The 19,164-nt window shown below is 40.1% G+C and overlaps 1 protein-coding gene across 1 annotated transcript in view; it reads left to right on the top strand.

Moving 5' to 3' along the window:
* LOC127435310 (transcription intermediary factor 1-alpha-like) overlaps positions 1–15,736 on the top strand; it is a 40,196-nt gene extending 24,460 nt beyond the window's left edge. The window contains exons 9-18 of the mRNA XM_051688696.1: positions 2,697–3,115; positions 7,999–8,130; positions 8,796–8,910; positions 11,753–11,807; positions 11,938–12,073; positions 12,270–12,493; positions 12,856–12,985; positions 13,297–13,371; positions 14,632–14,778; positions 15,255–15,736. Of these exons, the coding sequence (XP_051544656.1) occupies positions 2,697–3,115; positions 7,999–8,130; positions 8,796–8,910; positions 11,753–11,807; positions 11,938–12,073; positions 12,270–12,493; positions 12,856–12,985; positions 13,297–13,371; positions 14,632–14,778; positions 15,255–15,593 (1,772 nt within the window). The 3' untranslated portion in view covers positions 15,594–15,736. The remainder of the gene's footprint in view (positions 1–2,696; positions 3,116–7,998; positions 8,131–8,795; positions 8,911–11,752; positions 11,808–11,937; positions 12,074–12,269; positions 12,494–12,855; positions 12,986–13,296; positions 13,372–14,631; positions 14,779–15,254) is intronic.
* The last annotated feature ends 3,428 nt before the right edge of the window (positions 15,737–19,164 follow it).

The raw sequence follows: 19,164 nt of genomic DNA on the forward strand, positions 1-19,164 counted from the left end.
ACATAATTGTCTTTGTTCCAAATTGCATATAGACGATGTATAATAGGCTATATATGAAATAGTATTTTTTAATGCTGTGTGTGACAGATTGCGTTAGCTGCCCATTCAAAGGGAGCGAGGCGTAACACTCTCTCTCTCTCCGACTTATCGCATAAAAAAACATGAATGAATATCAGAAGTCATGTTGAACGATACAATACAACTTACTGAAATGTATCATATCTCATGTATTCGGCCAATCTGTAAATGTTGAAATGACATGGAGAATATCTGTGAGTAACTCATAACTGTGAGTGACACCAAGTGACAATCGCACGCACAGTCTGTTCATGTTTCATTCCCTAGTCTCTCACCACAAATCATGCACTCAACTGGCATTTTCTCCATTGCCTCAATGAAACCAAATTTAATACAAATAAATAAATCATAATAAATCCACATAAATAATGAATAAATAAAACTAAATTAATCCACATTTTCTCTTCTACATGACACTTTGCCATAGTCACTAATTTGGTTTGGCTAGCTAACCTGTTGTTTTGATTGTTGCTTAGTACTGTGCAATTAGAACAAGCAGCTTTGCCATGTCTTTAAAAAAAACCTGGGTCCTTACCACTCTCGCGAGATGCACACCTTAAAAAACAGCTTATGTTAGGCATACTGTATGTCTTGTCTTTTCATTTATCTCATAAACAATTAAATATGATTAAAATACTTTAAATTGCCCTATTTAATTGAGCTTTATTACTAAAATAATTGTAACTTTTTCACCCATTCCATTTTTTTTCTTCTTGTAACGCTCAAAATAGAGAGAGCTTCGCGACCCTTAGTGGGAGTCGTGACCCCCAGTTTTTGAATCACTGAGTTAACGCATCAACTTTGGCACCCCTAAAATCCTAAAATAAAAACTAAATATACAGGTGCATCTCAATAAATTAGAATGTCGTGGAAAAGTTCATTTATTTCAGTAATTCAACTCAAATTGTGAAATTCGTGTATTAAATAAATTCAATGCACACTGACTGAAGTAGTTTAAGTCTTTGGTTCTTTTAATTGTGATGATTTTGGCTCACATTTAACAAAAACCCACCAATTCACTATCTCAACAAATTAGAATACATCATAAGACCAATAAAAAAACATTTTTAGTGAATTGTTGGCCTTCTGGAAAGTATGTTCATTTACTGTATATGTACTCAATACTTGGTAGGGGCTCCTTTTGCTTTAATTACTGCCTCAATTCGGCGTGGCATGGAGGTGATCAGTTTGTGGCACTGCGGAGGCGGTATGGAAGCCCAGGTTTCTTTGACAGTGGCCTTCAGCTCATCTGCATTTTTTGGTCTCTTGTTTCTCATTTTCCTCTTGACAATACCCCATAGATTCTCTATGGGGTTCAGGTCTGGTGAGTTTGCTGGCCAGTCAAGCACACCAACACCATGGTCATTTAACCAACTTTTGGTGCTTTTGGCAGTGTGGGCAGGTGCCAAATCCTGCTGGAAAATGAAATCAGCATCTTTAAAAAGCTGGTCAGCAGAAGGAAGCATGAAGTTCTCCAAAATTTCTTGGTAAACAGGTGCAGTGACTTTGGTTTTCAAAAACACAATGGACCAACACCAGCAGATGACATTGCACCCCAAATCATCACAGACTGTGGAAACTTAACACTGGACTTCAAGCAACTTGGGCTATGAGCTTCTCCACCCTTCCTCCAGACTCTAGGACCTTGGTTTCCAAATGAAATACAAAACTTGCTCTCATCTGAAAAGAGGACTTTGGACCACTGGGCAACAGTCCAGTTCTTCTTCTCCTTAGCCCAGGTAAGACGCCTCTGACGTTGTCTGTGGTTCAGGAGTGGCTTAACAAGAGGAATACGGCAACTGTAGCCAAATTCCTTGACACGTCTGTGTGTGGTGGCTCTTGATGCCTTGACCCCAGCCTCAGTCCATTCCTTGTGAAGTTCACCCAAATTCTTGAATTGATTTTGCTTGACAATCCTCATAAGGCTGCGGTTCTCTCGGTTGGTTGTGCATCTTTTTCTTCCACACTTTTTCCTTCCACTCAACTTACTGTTAACATGCTTGGATACAGCACTCTGTGAACAGCCAGCTTCTTTGGCAATGAATGTTTGTGGCTTACCCTCCTTGTGAAGGGTGTCAATGATTGTCTTCTGGACAACTGTCAGATCAGCAGTCTTCCCCATGATTGTGTAGCCTAGTGAACCAAACTGAGAGACCATTTTGAAGGCTCAGGAAACCTTTGCAGGTGTTTTGAGTTGATTAGCTGATTGGCATGTCACCATATTCTAATTTTTTGAGATAGTGAATTGGTGGGTTTTTGTTAAATGTGAGCCAAAATCATCACAATTAAAAGAACCAAAGACTTAAACTACTTCAGTCTGTGTGCATTGAATTTATTTAATACACGAGTTTCACAATTTGAGTTGAATTACTGAAATAAATGAACTTTTCCACAACATTCTAATTTATTGAGATGCACCTGTATATATATATATATATATATATAAAAAAAAAAACTAAATTGAAAGGAAGAATTTAAAATAAAATGGAAATAAAAAATTATTTCAAAGCTATAATAATGCTGCTTTAAGAACCACTAATTTGTATCATGGTTTGTAATAAAGCTGAAGTTGAAATTTTACTGTAAGTTCTCATAAATGTTCCTGATTGTTTTCGCAGGTTCTCTAATTGTAGAGAAAATTCCATTCCGTCATCTGAGTGGTCCACAGTCGTTCTCTTTCCATCAAATGAACACAGGGCCCAGACCAGATGGTGTTCAGGGTGGGTTCCTGAGCTTGCAGCAGCAGCAGCAACAGCAGCAGCAACAGCAACAGCAGCAGCAGCAGCAGCAGCAGAGACAGAGCACGCTCGTGCAGCTGCAGATGCAGGTGGAGAAACTCAGCCAGCACACCAACCGACATCAACCACCTAATCAGTGGCCATGGTACCACGGCATGCGCTTACCTGGACCGCTCCCTCATAGACCCCTGCAGGGTGGGTCACCATCTCAGTCTTTACCCAGCATGCCTCAACACGGGCGGCGATATAACGCGAGGAGCCCTCCACCTATACTGCAGCCCTCGGCTCTGCCTCCACAGGTGAGGTGCCATTTTACAGGAAGTGTGCTCTAAATATGGCATTTTTACAGTTGTGCTCATAAGTTTACTTAACCCAAGCAGAAACTGTAAAATGTTTTTAAAAAATGAGGGATCATAAAGTATTTTTTTGTATTTAGTACTTCCATGAATAAGCTGCAAAACACACTCCCACACCAATGTTTAAAAGCTCACTTTACACACATACAGTGCACTAACTGCAAATTATTCATCTTATTTTACAGAAACCCCCATTAAAAAGATGTTCCAATAATTAATAAATAGTATTGCATATTTTTGTAATGTTATGATGAACATACATTTTATTTTATTTTATTTGTTATTTATTTTTTTTAACCTTTCTTGTGTTTTTATCCTGTCATTGAAAATCTGTGATTCAGGCTCTGTTTGCTCTATGTCCCTGTTAAAAGTGTTAGTAAATTCCACTAGATGGCAGCAAGTATTAGGATTTTTTTTTTTTTCCTCTATCACTTAATCACAATATACAGATCTGAAATGCAGGTGGCGCACTAACACAGTTAGGCATTCAGTCTGTTTTGTGATCCCAAACACCTTTCCCGCTGTTTTTTTTTAATATCTCGGCCTCTGAGTGGACTAGAAGCTTAATCTAGGTATTGTTGGATCCTCAACTTTGTGATGATGTATATAATTGAAAACATGCGTCAAAAAGTCGTTTTTGCAGTTAGTTTCAATAAATTCAATAAGTTCTGAAAGTTACAGTTTGTTTTCATAGTACCTCAAGCTTTTTTAACATATGTGATGGAACGACATGTCCCTCCCTTGGAGCATCATCAGGCTGCCTCTTCAGAGGGTTGTTCTTCAGCCAGGCCCACAAATGGAGCAGGAGAGAGGAGGGGCACAGCGACTATCCCCCAGCACGTGATGAAGCACACCTGATGTTAATACAGCCTCATCACCGCTGACTTTAAATGGAGAACACGCCTCTTCTCGAGAGGCCGGCCTGGTGTCCTTGCAGGTCCAGGATGGCAGCGGGTAGGGAGTCCTGGCTGCATGTTAGATGTGCTGCCTGGACCTTGCCTCGCCAGAACAGATTGGAGCACACGTCATGACCGAAGCAACAGGATGCCAGGCCGCATTTCCCCTCAAGCACCGGGAGCTCAAGAGGGGAGTGTGTGCGGCCGCCAGACCTTGCCCCTTTTACTTGGACTTTACCCTCTTACTGCTACCCTATCATCACATAGCCCGAGCTCGGCGCGAGGATGCCAGACCCCCCTTTATTTTGGACACTTATTCCCCTTGGACACTTTATTTTCCCCTTTTAATGGTTTATGTTGTTTATTATTTAAAAAAAAAAACACACCCAATGTGTCTGTCTCTTGCTCACCCTGCCACACCCTAAAGATCAAGGAAAATCTTATTCCTCATGAATGTGGTCCATTGAAATTGTTTTTTTTTTTTTTAAAGCTGCACTACAGAACTTTGGGCTCTCTACAGTGCATCCGGAAAGTATTCACAGCGCTTCACTTTTTCCACATTTTGTTATGTTACAGCCTTATTCCAAAATGGATTAAATTCATTATTTTCCTCAAAATTCTACAAACAATACCCCATAATGACAACGTGAAAGAAGTTTGTTTGAAATCTTTGCAAATTTATAAAAAATAAAAAAAACGGAAAAAAAATCACATGTACATAAATATTCACAGCCTTTGCTCAATACTTTGTTGAAGCACCTTTGGCACATATTACAGCCTCAAGTCTTTTTGAGTATGATGCTACAAGCTTGGCACACCTATTTTTGGGCAGTTTCTCCCATTCTTCTTTGCAGGACCTCTCAAGCTCCATCAGGTTGGATGGGGAGCGTCGGTGCACAGCCATTTTCAGATCTCTCCTGAGATGTTCAGTCGGGTTCAAGTCTGGGCCACTCAAGGACATTCACAGAGTTGTCCCTGAGCCACTCCTTTGTTATCTTGGCTGTGTGCTTAGGGTCGTTGTCCTGTTGGAAGATGAACCTTCACCCCAGTCTGAAGTCCAGAGCGCTCTGGAGCAGGTTTTCATCAAGGATGTCTCTGTACATTGCTGCATTTATCTTTCCCTCGATCCTGACTAGTCTCCCAGTTCCTGCCGCTGAAAAACATCCCCACAGCATGATGCTGCCACCACCATGCTTCACTGTAGGGATGGTATTGGCCAGGTGATAAGCGGTGCCTGGTTTCAGACATGACGCTTGCCATTCAGGCCAAAGAGTTCAATCTTTGTTTCTCATGGTCTGAGAGTCCTTCAGGTGCCTTTTGGCAAACTCCAGTTGGGCTGTCAGGTGCCTTTTACTGAGGAGTGGCTTCCATCTGGCCACTCTACCATACAGGCCTGCTTGGTGGAGTGCTGCAGAGATAGTTGTTCTTCTGGAAGGTTCTCCTCTCTCCACAGAGAAACGCTGGAGCTCTGTCAGAGTGACCATCGGTTTCTTGGTCACCTCCCTGACTAAGGCCCTTCTCCCCCGATCTCTCAGTTTGGCCGGGTGGCCAGCTCTAGGAAGAGTCCTGGTGGTTCCAAACTTCTTCCATTTACAGATGATGGAGGCCACTGTGCTCATTGGGACCTTCAATGCTGCAGAAATTTTTCCGTACCCTTCCCCAGATCTGTGCCTCGATACAATCCTGTCTCGAAGGTCTACAGACAATTCCTTGGACTTCATGGCTCGGTTTGTGCTCTGACATGCACTGTTAACTGTGGGACCTTATATAGACAGGTGTGTGCCTTTCCAAATCATGTCCAATCAACTGAATTTACCACAGGTGGACTCCAATCAAGTTGTAGAAACATCTCAAGGATGATCAGTGGAAACAGGATGCACCTGAGCTCAATTTTGAGTGTCATGGCAAAGGCTGTGAATACTTATGTACATGTGATTAATTTCGTTTTTATTTTTTATAAATTTGCAAAGATTTCAAACAAACTTCTTTCACGTTGTCATTATGGGGTATTGCTTTTTAGAATTTTGAGGAAAATAATGAATTTAATCCATTTTGGAATAAGGCTGTAACATAACAAAATGTGGAAAAAGTGAAGCGCTGTGAATACTTTCCGGATGCACTGTATAGACATCTGTGGTTGAAACCTAAAATCGCAAGTAACTTGCAGAGAAACGTTTTACGTTATTGTAGAGCTGAGGAGGGCGGGGCCGGGCTGGAATGAGACACACCCGGTCCCCAATCAGCCTGATGGGGCGCGCGAGGGATAAAGGCGGCCGGGGACGACAGTTCGGGAGAGAGAGAATTACAGACAGCTGTGCTGTGTTTTTAGTTGTGTGTTTTTGGGTTGGGGTTTTTGGTTAATAAATTATTATTTAAGTTGTCAAGCCGGTTCTCGCCTCCTCCTTTCCTCTAAACCCCCTTACACTGGTGCCGAAACCCAGGAAGGAGGAGGGATTCCCGTCGCAGAGTCCTCGACACTGCCGTCCACCCAGGGGAGCGCCGCTGCCGTCCGACAGGGGACGGAGTAGCCCGACTACCCGGACGCGGGGAACGGCCGCCGTCCGCGAGGCGAGTGGGGACGGGACTCCACGACCGCCTGGAGTGAGGGAGCCGCTGCCGGGGGCGGAGGAGTGCCCTGCCGTCCCCCGGGAACGCGGAGGGGTCGAGAGAAGACCGCCGTCCGCGGGGGGAGGAGGGAAGTGACTCCCCGACCGCCTGGAGTGGTAGGGCCGCTGCCAGGGGCGGAGGAGAGTCTCCACGGGACGCCGGGAACGCGGAGGGGCGTTCTGTCCGCTGGGGGTCGGAGGTCTGACTCCGGTCCGCCCGGGGAGGAGCGGCTGCAGTCCGCCTGAGAGGGTGGAGTAGTGATCGAGGACCACGCGACGGCGCATCAGAGAACCGGTGAGTTTCTTTTTCTCTCTCTCCTCTCTCTCTCTCTGCCGCTCCGTGTTGGCCTTTCCCTCGCCATTTTGTGTTGTTTTTTCTCCTCCCAGGTCGAGGAAGGCGGGGAGGACCCGCCGGCAGTCGGGGCATAAGGCACGCCCCCCCACCCGGAGAGGAAGGGTGGGGGGGATGTACGTCATGCCGGGGGCTCCCCGGCCTGAGGCAACGCCGGGAGGAGTGTAGAGCTGAGGAGGGCGGGGCCGGGCTGGAATGAGACACACCCGGTCCCCAATCAGCCTGATGGGGCGCGCGAGGGATAAAGGCGGCCGGGGACGACAGTTCGGGAGAGAGAGAATTACAGACAGCTGTGCTGTGTTTTTAGTTGTGTGTTTTTGGGTTGGGGTTTTTGGTTAATAAATTATTATTTAAGTTGTCAAGCCGGTTCTCGCCTCCTCCTTTCCTCTAAACCCCCTTACAGTTATATTTATGATTATTCAACTGTTTTTGCATTTTACTACACATATAAATTCAAGAGGTAAAACTCGTGATACAGCTGATACAAGTTTAATGGATCAGTAAACAATATCCCCAGAGTAATTTTCGATTCATTAAAGCATGAGAACAAATAGCTAAACAACCCTACCAAAAAACATATCCAAGCATTATAGCAAGTAAACAACTTGGCAAAAACAATTAAACATCCACCTGGAGACTGCTGTGCTGCTGCTGTTCTCCTGATAACTTGACCGTCAACACAAACCGTGACACGATTGCCAGCTCTTCTTTTCTGTGCTTATGGACATGACATAAACATGCAAGAATGAATAACATAAATCTGCGGTTTCACACCCAATTCGACCCGATTATTGAAGGCTTACTGTAGTGAATCGGGGTAAGGCAAGGACAGGGTTTTGAATATGGATGTTTTTATGTACTCGCTCAGTTATGGACTTGTGTTCATTTTTAATCAAAAAATCTTACGTAGTGCAGCTTTAAACTAGAAGAATAATTGTATAATTCTGAACTTGATGTCTTTGTTTCTCATAGAATCTGAGTGGACTCATCAATAATCCCATCTACCCTCCTAAACCAGTGGAGGTGCTGCCGAGAGCACGCTATCCTCACAATGCTGCTGTCTCTGGTGCAGGTTCACTTCCTTCTCCGCACGCTCTCCATCAGGTTAGTGTGATGAAACACAAATTCTGAGCTTTTGTACAGAATATTGACTGTTAGCCAAGATTTGGCTTTATATTCTTACAATATTTGGCTCTATTTCCCATCAGCTGATAACCATGCCTGTTTGGTTTAGTGACAAAAATGATAGTTCTTCCTTGTGTTACTTCCAAAATCTACCAAGTGAAATTGAGTAAATATTGTGTAATATAATTGTTTGTTTATTTTTAAAATGTTCTACATTTGTGTAGGTCTTATTTGCTTTTGGATTATTGGTAGTTGACATGACATGTCCTGCAGCAATAGAATAATCCAATTAATAGTAATATACACACATGACTGTATAGACATTCTTTTCACCATCTTCTGATCAATGAATAAATACTGAACACATTTGTGCTGAAAAGTTATTAATCGACGATTGATGAGCCTAAACGATTAATCGATCATCGATTTATCATTAACATCCCTATATCCTACCCTTTTACATACTTATACATTTGAACCTACATCTTAAATTTCATGTACATTTGTCAACTACATTATATCATCAATTGTCAATCATGCTCTCTAGAAATCAGCATCAACCATCGAAAACTCAAACTAAAAGTTTGCATATGTATTTGAATGTGTGCACTGAATATGCTAAACTCTCTGTTGATTTTTTTAAGCAAAACGTTCAGGTGACATCGTACCTGAACAGGAGATGTGAACCCAGTGTGCTTTTGTCTGGTCAGAGGCAGAGTTATCCCCCGGCTCAGCTCTCCACATCATCAGATCGAGCTGGTACGCTTAATTATTTAAAACTCATCTGATGGTTGTGTAGTTCATTATAGACTTTAATCAGAGAAAATGTGTTGTTGAGGGACAGAAATGCAGCGTTCAATGGGTTGAACCTCTTTGTCATATATCAATAAATTGCGATTCTTTATTATTCTTATTGTACTGATATTTAGATATTTATATTTTTATTTATTTATGCTTGAATTCATATAATTTCCTCTGAAAATCCCCACATTTCCCAGGTCACTTTACTGGACACATTGAGAAAGCAAACTGAAAACCAATTATTTTATTGCGATGCATAACAATGTATTGAATTATATGCATCGTATTTGAGGTATTTGGTGACACCCAGCCATATTGTTGATTATTTAGCAGACAGAAACATCCATTTGGAGTCTAGACTGACTAAAGTCTATAATATTTATTCCATGTACAACAAATATGTTGTGTAAGAGCAGTGGCATACACCACCCGTCAAAAGTTTTCAGACTCCTTCTTATTCTTTATTGTTATTATTACACATTTAGAAGTCGTCAAAACTATGAAATAACATAAATGGAAGCAGTTTTTTTCAGCAGCAGTGCCATTATGCATGCATCAACGAGCCTGCAACGGTGAACCCGTATTTATGTGCATCAGTGGAGGAATAGCTTTAAACTTTTTTAAACCTTAGAATCATTATAGATGAGTTATTCATGTTCACCTTGTCATGTGTGTTTATTTATTGGGAGCTTTTGGCACTTGAAGGCCTCTGGAAGCCCAGATAGCTGTAGTAATAACTGTCAAATAATAAAATAATTTGCATTCCACTCTGTTGCATAGATGATGTCTTTTTACATCATTTAAGCAAGCCAGCTAATATTCATTCATAATATGTCTATTTTACAACAATAACTGAAAATGCTTAAAGAATACAGACAAACCATATATTATTGCAACTGTCTATATATTCTCAGTACGTTTCATCTGTCCTAATCATTTCTTTTTGTTCTCCATTTTTTAACAAAAATGATAGAACATGGATCAATCATTTCACAACTTCTATAGATTAAAATTATTTCAAACACCACAAAAACCTCTTACTACGATATATGTAACATTTAGAGGAGTGAATTAACTCTAGATGATGTTTCTCTTTTGTTCACTGATACGTTCAGCGACAATTTTTGTAAATCACACCTTAACCAGTAGGTGGCAACAAATGAACATCTTTTATGTTTTGAGTGAGTCATTAAACCATTGATAAAGCACTGAGTCACCTAATTATACTTTATTCAAATTTGTGTCTACAAATCTACTAAGAGAGTGTTTGAGCATCAAAAGTGTTTTCCCCACAAATGACAGCAAAGCATAGATATCATTTTTTTAGCTGAAAATAATTGATTTATTTACGGCCTGATGTCATTGTAATGTCATCAGTCACTTTTACTCGTAATTCATCCAGCCACTTTCTCTCCTTGTTGAAGGAGATTACCAAAGTAAACGAATGACACTCCTCCTCCTCTCCTTCAGTTGGTCAACAGATCCTGATCCTCACTCATTCAGCTATGGGGTAAATGCATTCAATGGGTCAAACCAATGAAATGCTCCTTCACAGCCCACACTCAAATGCTATTGGCTCGCATCAGTCTTTACAGGCATGAAAAGCCACCAAAGCAGTCTTGCGCTTCAAACTAGAGCTTGTTGGCTTCAAAAGAGAGAGATGTCAGTGAACGAGAAATATGATTGAGTGTATGGAGGTTAACAGGAACGATTCATTCACTTAAAAGATGATTCTTTCACGAATGAAACATCACTACTGCATGCAATGTACTTGTAGAAAGCATGCAGCTAGCAAGTGTTACGTTGCATCAAGAATATTAACGAACCATGGGAAATTTTTATCAGCGGCGCTGCTGAATGCATATAGGGCAAAGAATGTGGAAGTATAGTAATTACATAGTGAACAAAAATCGTACTATTAAAATTAACTAATTTCAAGCATATAAGATTTTAAGTCAAGTCTAGTCAAGCTTTATTTTAAGCCCAAGGGGCAAGTTTTGGTGCAGCATAAAAATAAGTGAACATATAATACAAATACATTAAAACATTTCTAAATAAATTGACACTAACATCAAAACACAACATTCAAACACCTTACAAGTTTAAAAGCCTTACAGCAGTGGGGATAAAGGAATTCCTATACCGATAACTTTTAAGTCTAGGCATACTATAATGAATACCAGAAGGAAGCGCTATGAATTCATGAAACAGTGGGTGGTTAGGATCGCCAAGAATGGCTCTGGCATTCTGTAAAACAAACCGTTCAAAAATATTTGATAATCCAGTCTGCTTAATGCCTGTGATCTTACCACATTGGTTGACAATACCATTCAGTGTGTTCCGATGTTTAAAATTTAAATTACCATACCAACAGCAGATAGAAAAGCAAAGTACAGATTCAATGTAAGATTTATAATACATGCTCATAAGAGTCCTACTGATATTAAAAGAAGAGAGCGTCCATAGACAATGTAGCCCCTGCTGGCCTTTTTTGCATAATGCCTCAGCATTGCGTCAAAACCCAACTTGTTGTCAGTGATAGTTCCAAGGTACTTGTAACTACTAGCCCAATCCACCATTTGAGTATTTATGTATGTTGGTTGTGGGACAATAGGGCTAGATCTGAAATCAATTACCATATCTTTAGTCTTTTGTACATTTACTTGCAAAACGTATTTTAGATTCATAGATATTCAAAACCATGTGAAACGTACAATTAGTTAAGTGTGTCCAAACGTTTTACTGGTTGTGTATATTTATGTGAATACACCATATTTTCTCTCTTTTCTTTGACCTTCAGGACAAGGAAGACTGTTTTCTCAAATGTCTGTCACCTCGTCGGAACCAAAGACCAAGTAAATATTCTAGCAATATTCTTCTGTTAATTTGAGTTGTTTGCTACAGTGATGTTCTTGTATCTGTTCATGTATTTGCCATTTTCTTATTTTTTAATTTTCATTTGTTTGTGTCTGTATTATTTTGAAGTTCTGGGCTCTGGAAGCGAGTAGAGGCCCCTCAGAGCGGCCCTTCAAACCCCTCTACTAAGAGAAGACGCAGGTCATCTCCAGGGCCGGTCATTGTCATCAAAGATGAACCAGAGGATGATGATGAAGTTCATTTTGTAAGTGTTTATTCAAACAGTACCGCATCAGAAGTCTTAAAAAGCTAAATGCTGAGCAGATTTTATGAAACACAAAAGAATGAATGTCATACAGGTTTTAAACAAAATGAGGATGAAAAAATGATTAAAGAATGTTCATGTATGTTCAGGTGACCTATACTTCGAATTAATGCACATGTATTTTTGTCTACATCAGGTGAAGAGCAGTGCTAAAGCCAGTCTTCCAGACAGCACGGGTGTTCAGTCCCAGACGCCGCAGCAGGGTGAGCAGCCATCAGAGACGACCCCAGAAATAGATGAAGACCCCAATGAGGACTGGTGTGCAGTGTGCCAGAACGGAGGAGAACTGCTCTGCTGTGATAAATGCCCCAAAGTCTTCCATCTTAGCTGCCATATCCCATCTCTCACTGCATCACCAAGGTAACGGTGTCATGCTTGGTGGGGCCGTGTGTAATTTCTGGGCCACTAGTGGCACCAAACAAAATTGCAGTTTTTTTTAGTGACCCAAATGAATCGTACATAACAATACTGGTCAACCAATAGCATGAAATTGGGATGTGACTATCGGTTTGGTTGACCAGTGGAAGATAGGCGGAGTGTTTCAAACTATTTTTGACAATGGTAGTGACACTATAAGTTAAACTTATAACCCCAAAATGGAAATCATAAACTAGACCCCAGTGAAAATACTAAATTACTGAATGAAATTGATTGCATAATAAAGCTTTCGTCTACGAGACAAATCTGGCAAATCTGATTGTTATTTCTGTGTGTATTTGTAGTGGTGAGTGGTTTTGTACATTCTGTCGTGACCTTACCACACCTGAAATGGAGTATAACGATGGTTGCAGAGAATCAAACAATGTGAAAAAGGATCCGGATTTTGAAGTATTTACTCCTGTGGATAGACGAGTATGAACAACTTTTCCTTTCAGTTTTATTATAGTTCAGTTGTTCCCAGACCTGTCCCGGAGGCCCCCAAAAGTACACTTGTTGTATGCATCTCTTATCTGACTTGGAGTACGAGCTGTTTAATGGAATCAGATGTATTTGAAGAAGCCGAAAATGTGTAGTGTTGAGGGGGTCTCCAGTAACAGGTTTGAGAACCACTGATTTTGTTGACACCTATCAGAGCGGCTAAAAATGGTTTTACATTTGTAAAATATTTAGAAGTAGGATTTAAAAGACAACTTTCATTTGATACATTTGTTGTGTTCACGCAGAAATGTGAGCGGCTGCTGCTTCGTCTTTTCTGCAATGAGCTCAGCACAGATTTCCAGGAACCTGTAACACCATCAGTAAGATCAAATATCTAATATGGCATTCTAGATAATGAAATTTTATTGTTTTTCAAGGGAACATATAGGTAAACAACATCAGCAAAATCAAACACAAAGAGCACAATACACAACTGAACATACTCAAGTATAAAATACAGTGCAAGACTTTACATACTGTGCAGGGTAAAAGTGTTCATTGGTGCTACTGCTGAGTCCATGGCTGAGAAAAGAACTGTCCCAGTTAAGTGTCTTTACTCCAGATGAGAAGTATGTAAGATTGAGCCAACCATCTGATGACAGCAGACTGAATAAAAGCTGCAGGAACTTGCCTAAATGTGCTGTGAGATAAAGCGCCATGTATAGAATGTCTACAGTTGATTGTGACAGTGACCCATCTTTGGCACCAGGATTTTACAGGAAGTACTCCAGCGCTTGGCTGATTAATGTTTCAGAAACCAGGGGCTGATTACATCAGGTTCTGCTGCCAGATGGTCAACAGAGAGGGGAGGTGGTGTCTTCACTAGGTGGTAGAGTTAGAGGCTGAAAAGGGTAAGGTGGCATCTTCAGTTGGTGGTAAAGGTAGAGGAGGGGTCTGTAATGGGTGAGGTGTTAGTGTCTTTAGTGGGTGGTTGAAGTAGTGTAGTGGTCTGGAATAGGGAGTTAGTATCTTCATTGGGTTGTAGTGTAGTGGTCTAGTATGGAGAGGTAGTGTCTTCAGTGGGTGGCAGATTTAGTGTAGCAGTCAGGAATGGAGAAGTAGTGTCTTCATCGGGTGGTAGAGGTAGTTAAGTTGTCTAGAATGGGTGAGGTGGTTGGTCACAAAAAAGCGAGCAGTGAGGTAATAGTAATGTTGTGCTGTACCAGTCCTCACTACCACCATTGGATACTGACTTCTAAAGTGGTACATTAACGGACTCTTATTGCTGTTAAACTTCAAAATACCATCATAGTAATGGCAATGAACAATGTCGTCTTTTCGTGTGAATTGGTTCCACATGGGATTTTGATCAGACCATTTCATGAGACTACAGTGTTCGTATTCCTCATTTTGTCATACTCAGTGCTGGTCTAGTTTTTCTATTTGTTTTGAAGCCGAGGCCAGTCTATGTTTCCCAGGCCGTAGCTTTGGTATCAACTGGATGTCTCATGTGTTCTATACAATTCTATGTTAGATCTTAACTAAAACCATCCAAACACCCAATATCAAATCTTTCCATTTAATGACCAGGACAGTTTTCTCTTTGGCGTACTGACCCTGTTTTACTCTTCAAATTTCAGTCGATGCCAGAGTACAGTGAGATAATAAAGACACCAATGGACCTCTCTGTTATCAGAAGCAAACTGGAGAACACTGGATATAAGACCCCAGAGGACTTTGTTGTAGATGTCAGGTTGATTTTCAAAAACTGTGCAACTTTCCATAAGGTATGTTGACGTTGGTTGTGTTCCATTTCAGATGCTAAGAATATGATCATAAAGATCCTGATACAGTATTTTCAAGAACTTGATTCTACTTAGAACATACAACTTAGTGTTGGGGAGTAACTGACATACAGTTGTGATGCTACTAAATAACTACATTTTCCAGTAACGAGCTAATTTTTCAACAAGTAGCGGTGTAGCGTGACAAAAAGGTGTTTTTAGCACTGTTTTTATGTCACATTAGATTGTGCGTGCAGCTTTACAGCTGAGCGCACTGAGAATTTGTAGCTTTAAAGATACAAGCTACTCATAAATTAAAAGTAGCTTCCCCAACACTGGTAAAACTGAATATATATATATATATATATATACATATATATATATATTCACTGTATATAAATTATAAACAGTGGTTGCTGCTTGACTGGGCTGCACCATGTGAATCTAACATCTGATGTTGAGTTTTCATGTTTTTTTAGGAGGATACTGAGATGGCTAGTGTGGGAGCTAATCTGGAGAGTTACTTTGAGGAGCAGTTGAAACTCTTGTATCCAGAACGAACGTTTGCTGGCGTAAAGGAGGAAAATGTTGCTTCTGTGGCTCCTGAGAAAACGTCAAGTCCTTCATCAAAGACTCCTCAAGACACTTTGCAAGAAGAGGAAATTGTGGGACCCTCCAGTGAAGAAGTCCCTCAGGGAGAATCTCATCCTACAGATATGGAAGAGAAGCCAGAGAAGTTGAACACCCCTGTGGACTCCAGTCCTGTAAACACAGGCACAGACACAGACAGTAAAGCAACTCAGGATCTGGAGGGGTAATCAGACTTCCTCAAAGAATCTTCCTTCATGACTGGATGGTGACATAAATACTGTCGCTAGAGCGTGAAATCTCATGGATCATTGGCAATAATTTTATTGTATATGTTAATTGTTTTAAGCATTTGGAAAACAGGCAATGCAACCACTACATATGTAATATAACAATGTGATGTGTAATATAGGCACAATAAAAAAATTAATAAAACAAAATTCTTTGAGATTTCCATTTAATTGATAATGCAATTATCCATACTACAATCTAGAGTTCTAGCAAACATGCTGCAAATTTGCCACTCATTATTTTCACATGCAGATGAGCTTTGCGGTTTGCTGCAAATTATTGGCAAAAGTTAGCAGCTCTTCACCGGTAGTGGTGAACCTGCAGCAAATTGGCGGCATGGGTAACAGGGATTTTCCAGAATTCTAGATTTTTGTAAGGGTAGCAAAGTAGTAGGACAGAAACTGAACATAAGTTATGTAATTCAAGGAATCGTTCACCCAAAACATTATTTACTCACCCTCAAGTAGTTTGAAACACATTCCATTACGAAAATCGAGAATTTGTGGCAGATTTGCCGCAAACTTGCTTAAATTCGCTACTGAAAATTTTAACATGCAAATGAGCTTTGTGGCAAACTTGCGGCAAACTGTCCATTGTTCCCAAAGGTTTGCTGGAGGTTCACCACTACTGGCAAAGAGCTACAAACTTCTGGCAAACATTTGCAGCCAATCAAAAACTCATTTGCTCATTTAGATTTTTTGTAAGGGATGTTTTAAGGGATTTTTATTTATTTTTTGTGGAACACAAAATTAGAAATTTAAGAAGAATCTTCACAGACCTCGTTTCCATACATCAACAATTCATAGTGATCATCTGTCAAGGTCCAAAATGGACAAAAAACCACCATAAAAGTTGTCCATATAATTTATGTTAACTTTGTGTGAGGAATAGTCCCAATTTTGTTTTTCACTGACAATCTTACCCCTGTTGAAGCTTGCATCAAGTGCTGTATTAAAAGGTGCATTTCCACCATCGGGCCGAATGGTTCGGAGCATGGTGAGGAACGGTTCCAGTAGCATTTCCACGAGCATAGTACTGCATGGCACGATTACAAGCCGTTCTCGGCCTGGATTTCTCCGCACGGTTAGCTAACCGTGCTCAACCGTGCTGGTGGAATGCCTTTACTAGGTGGCACCTCACAATTGTTAATATGCCAATGCCAAGGTAACTCATTTGTTTCTAGGTAGCTGGCAAAGTTTACTTTGGTGAGGTTGATAAAATTGAATAAATGTCTTTAAAAAATAGTGTATGTTTGGTGTATCTTCATGATTTTCTAAGACATTACAGAATCATTTTCTGTAAAGCTGCTTTGAAACATTTTGTGAAAAGTGCTATACAAATAAAAATAAATGTATTCTATAATGATGGTTTAACTAGTATCGTTCATTATTTTTCTACATGCCTTTTTCTTCAGGGAGGTAGATTATGCTAGCTAGCTTATACTCGTAAAATATGTTGTCAGTAAATGTTCTTTTTAGCAAGTCTGGGAACTTTTACCTTTCTGTGTGGCCATGTCTGGTGGCATACACAACCCCTCAGCAAATGATGGCAAACCTCTCCTTTTTGCATCATGGGCCATGTCTTTCCTGTGCTTTAGCAGAGTAAAAAAAAACGGAAAAAAGCAGTCGTATAAACTGGAATATCAGATCATCCTCCATAGTGCAATCGCTCAAATGTTTACCTCTCACGCCGTCGCCAACTGACATAAGTGTTACGTACATTAAAGCACCACAGTGGATAAAAAATAACTGTAATGGTTACTTTTGCCCGATAAATACTTCTCCCCATTGGTTTAAAAGCAGCTATAGTCGTTGACGACAAAATTGCTTTGTTTTTTGCAAGTGTAGTAACCAAAAGCGATGCTCTATTTTTGAATCTGGAAACAAATGCAGGCTAAATGCATCTATTTATTTACACATTTACAGGATTGGGAAGGTTACTTTTAAAAAGTATTCCACTGCAGATTACAGAATACATACTGTAAAATGTAATTTGTAACGTATTCCGTTAGATTACTAAATACATTTGATTTCTTCTTCAGCACTGGTTGATTTTTTCACTTTAAATTCTCATTAAGAATACATTTCTGCAGTACATCTTTGCCCTAATATCAAAGGTCTTACTTGAGAAAAAAAGTTATGCTCTAACATGAATTTTCTTCATAGAACTCATTATAAAATATATTCACACCTGGTAACAGATGCATGTAAGGCAAAAATAGCATTTTAGCTTAGCATAAAGCTAAATGTTCACATGACAATTTAAACAAGGTTAACAATTTCTGCTGCTCCAAACTTCAAAACCTCACAGTGTACACAACGACATCCTTTTCTAATCGTATGTGGATTCTGTTCCCAGAATGAGGCAGGAAATATATTACTTACAGCTTTCTATATGATGTTAAAGGCTACATTGGTTAGAATTTCTTGTAAAAAAAAATAAATAAATACCCAAACAGCATTAAAAACATTGACAAGGCATGTAATCATGTATTTAATGGATTTATGTTTCATCTGTCAAAACGTTTCTAACTGCTTTTTGTTAAGCTGTAGAAACACGATGTAGTTACTCTATTAAGCTCCAAAGGCAAACTTCCTCAATGACATCATATCCACCTTTTCACTCACAAACTGTTCATATAAATGAAACAAATTCATAAATGAAAGAAAAGTGTTTCATCGCTGTTCAAATGCTCCTCGGATTGCATCATTTATATGGATAAATATTTTCCAGTTGAATGGACTAACTATTAATCAATCAAAACACTTTTTGAATGTAACTGTATTCCGATTACCTACAATTTAAACTGTAACTGTAGTGGAATACAGTTACTAATATTTAATATTTTAAATACGTAATCCCGTTACATCCCAGGTAGCCAGCGCAATCGGGCCAATTGCGGCTGAGTGTTGGCTCACTCGGCTGTGTTCTGGCAGCGGCTCACCAAAAGTGAGCCAGCTCTGGCCCAGTAATGGTTGCCAGATTTGGCTAGGCTTTGGATGTGCGGATTTGGCCCGATTTGGGCTGAGACACGGCACATTTAGCCACATTCGGCCCGACTATGGACCATAAGTGCTGGCCTCATTTTGAGTGAGATATGGCCATACAGACCTGGACCAGTTTAGGTTGAGTGCTGGGGGTGGACAGATCAGGGACTGGGGCACGGGATAGGGTAGAGATGCCTTTTCAAGGTGGGTCACCTTTTAACTATGTTGCAAATTGGTCCGACTTTGTCAGAAAATTATGTAGCAGTGACCCCTAAACTTAAACGTAATATATTTTAACATAACACACACACACACACACACATAATAAATTTTTAAAAAATGTACTTTGGAAGATCAGTTGTAAAGCCCTTTCCCTGTCAACTTTGTTATTTATTGTATTTCATTATTATTTTAATTCCTATTATTCATTTATTTTTTAGCTTTTTTCCACATTCTCTTTTTTTCTCAACTTTGGTGATTTCAACATGGAGGTTGTTTCTTTAATCCATTAAATGTAACTAAA

Source organism: Myxocyprinus asiaticus, chromosome 45 (assembly GCF_019703515.2).
Source record: "Myxocyprinus asiaticus isolate MX2 ecotype Aquarium Trade chromosome 45, UBuf_Myxa_2, whole genome shotgun sequence".
Lineage (NCBI taxonomy): Eukaryota > Metazoa > Chordata > Actinopteri > Cypriniformes > Catostomidae > Myxocyprinus > Myxocyprinus asiaticus.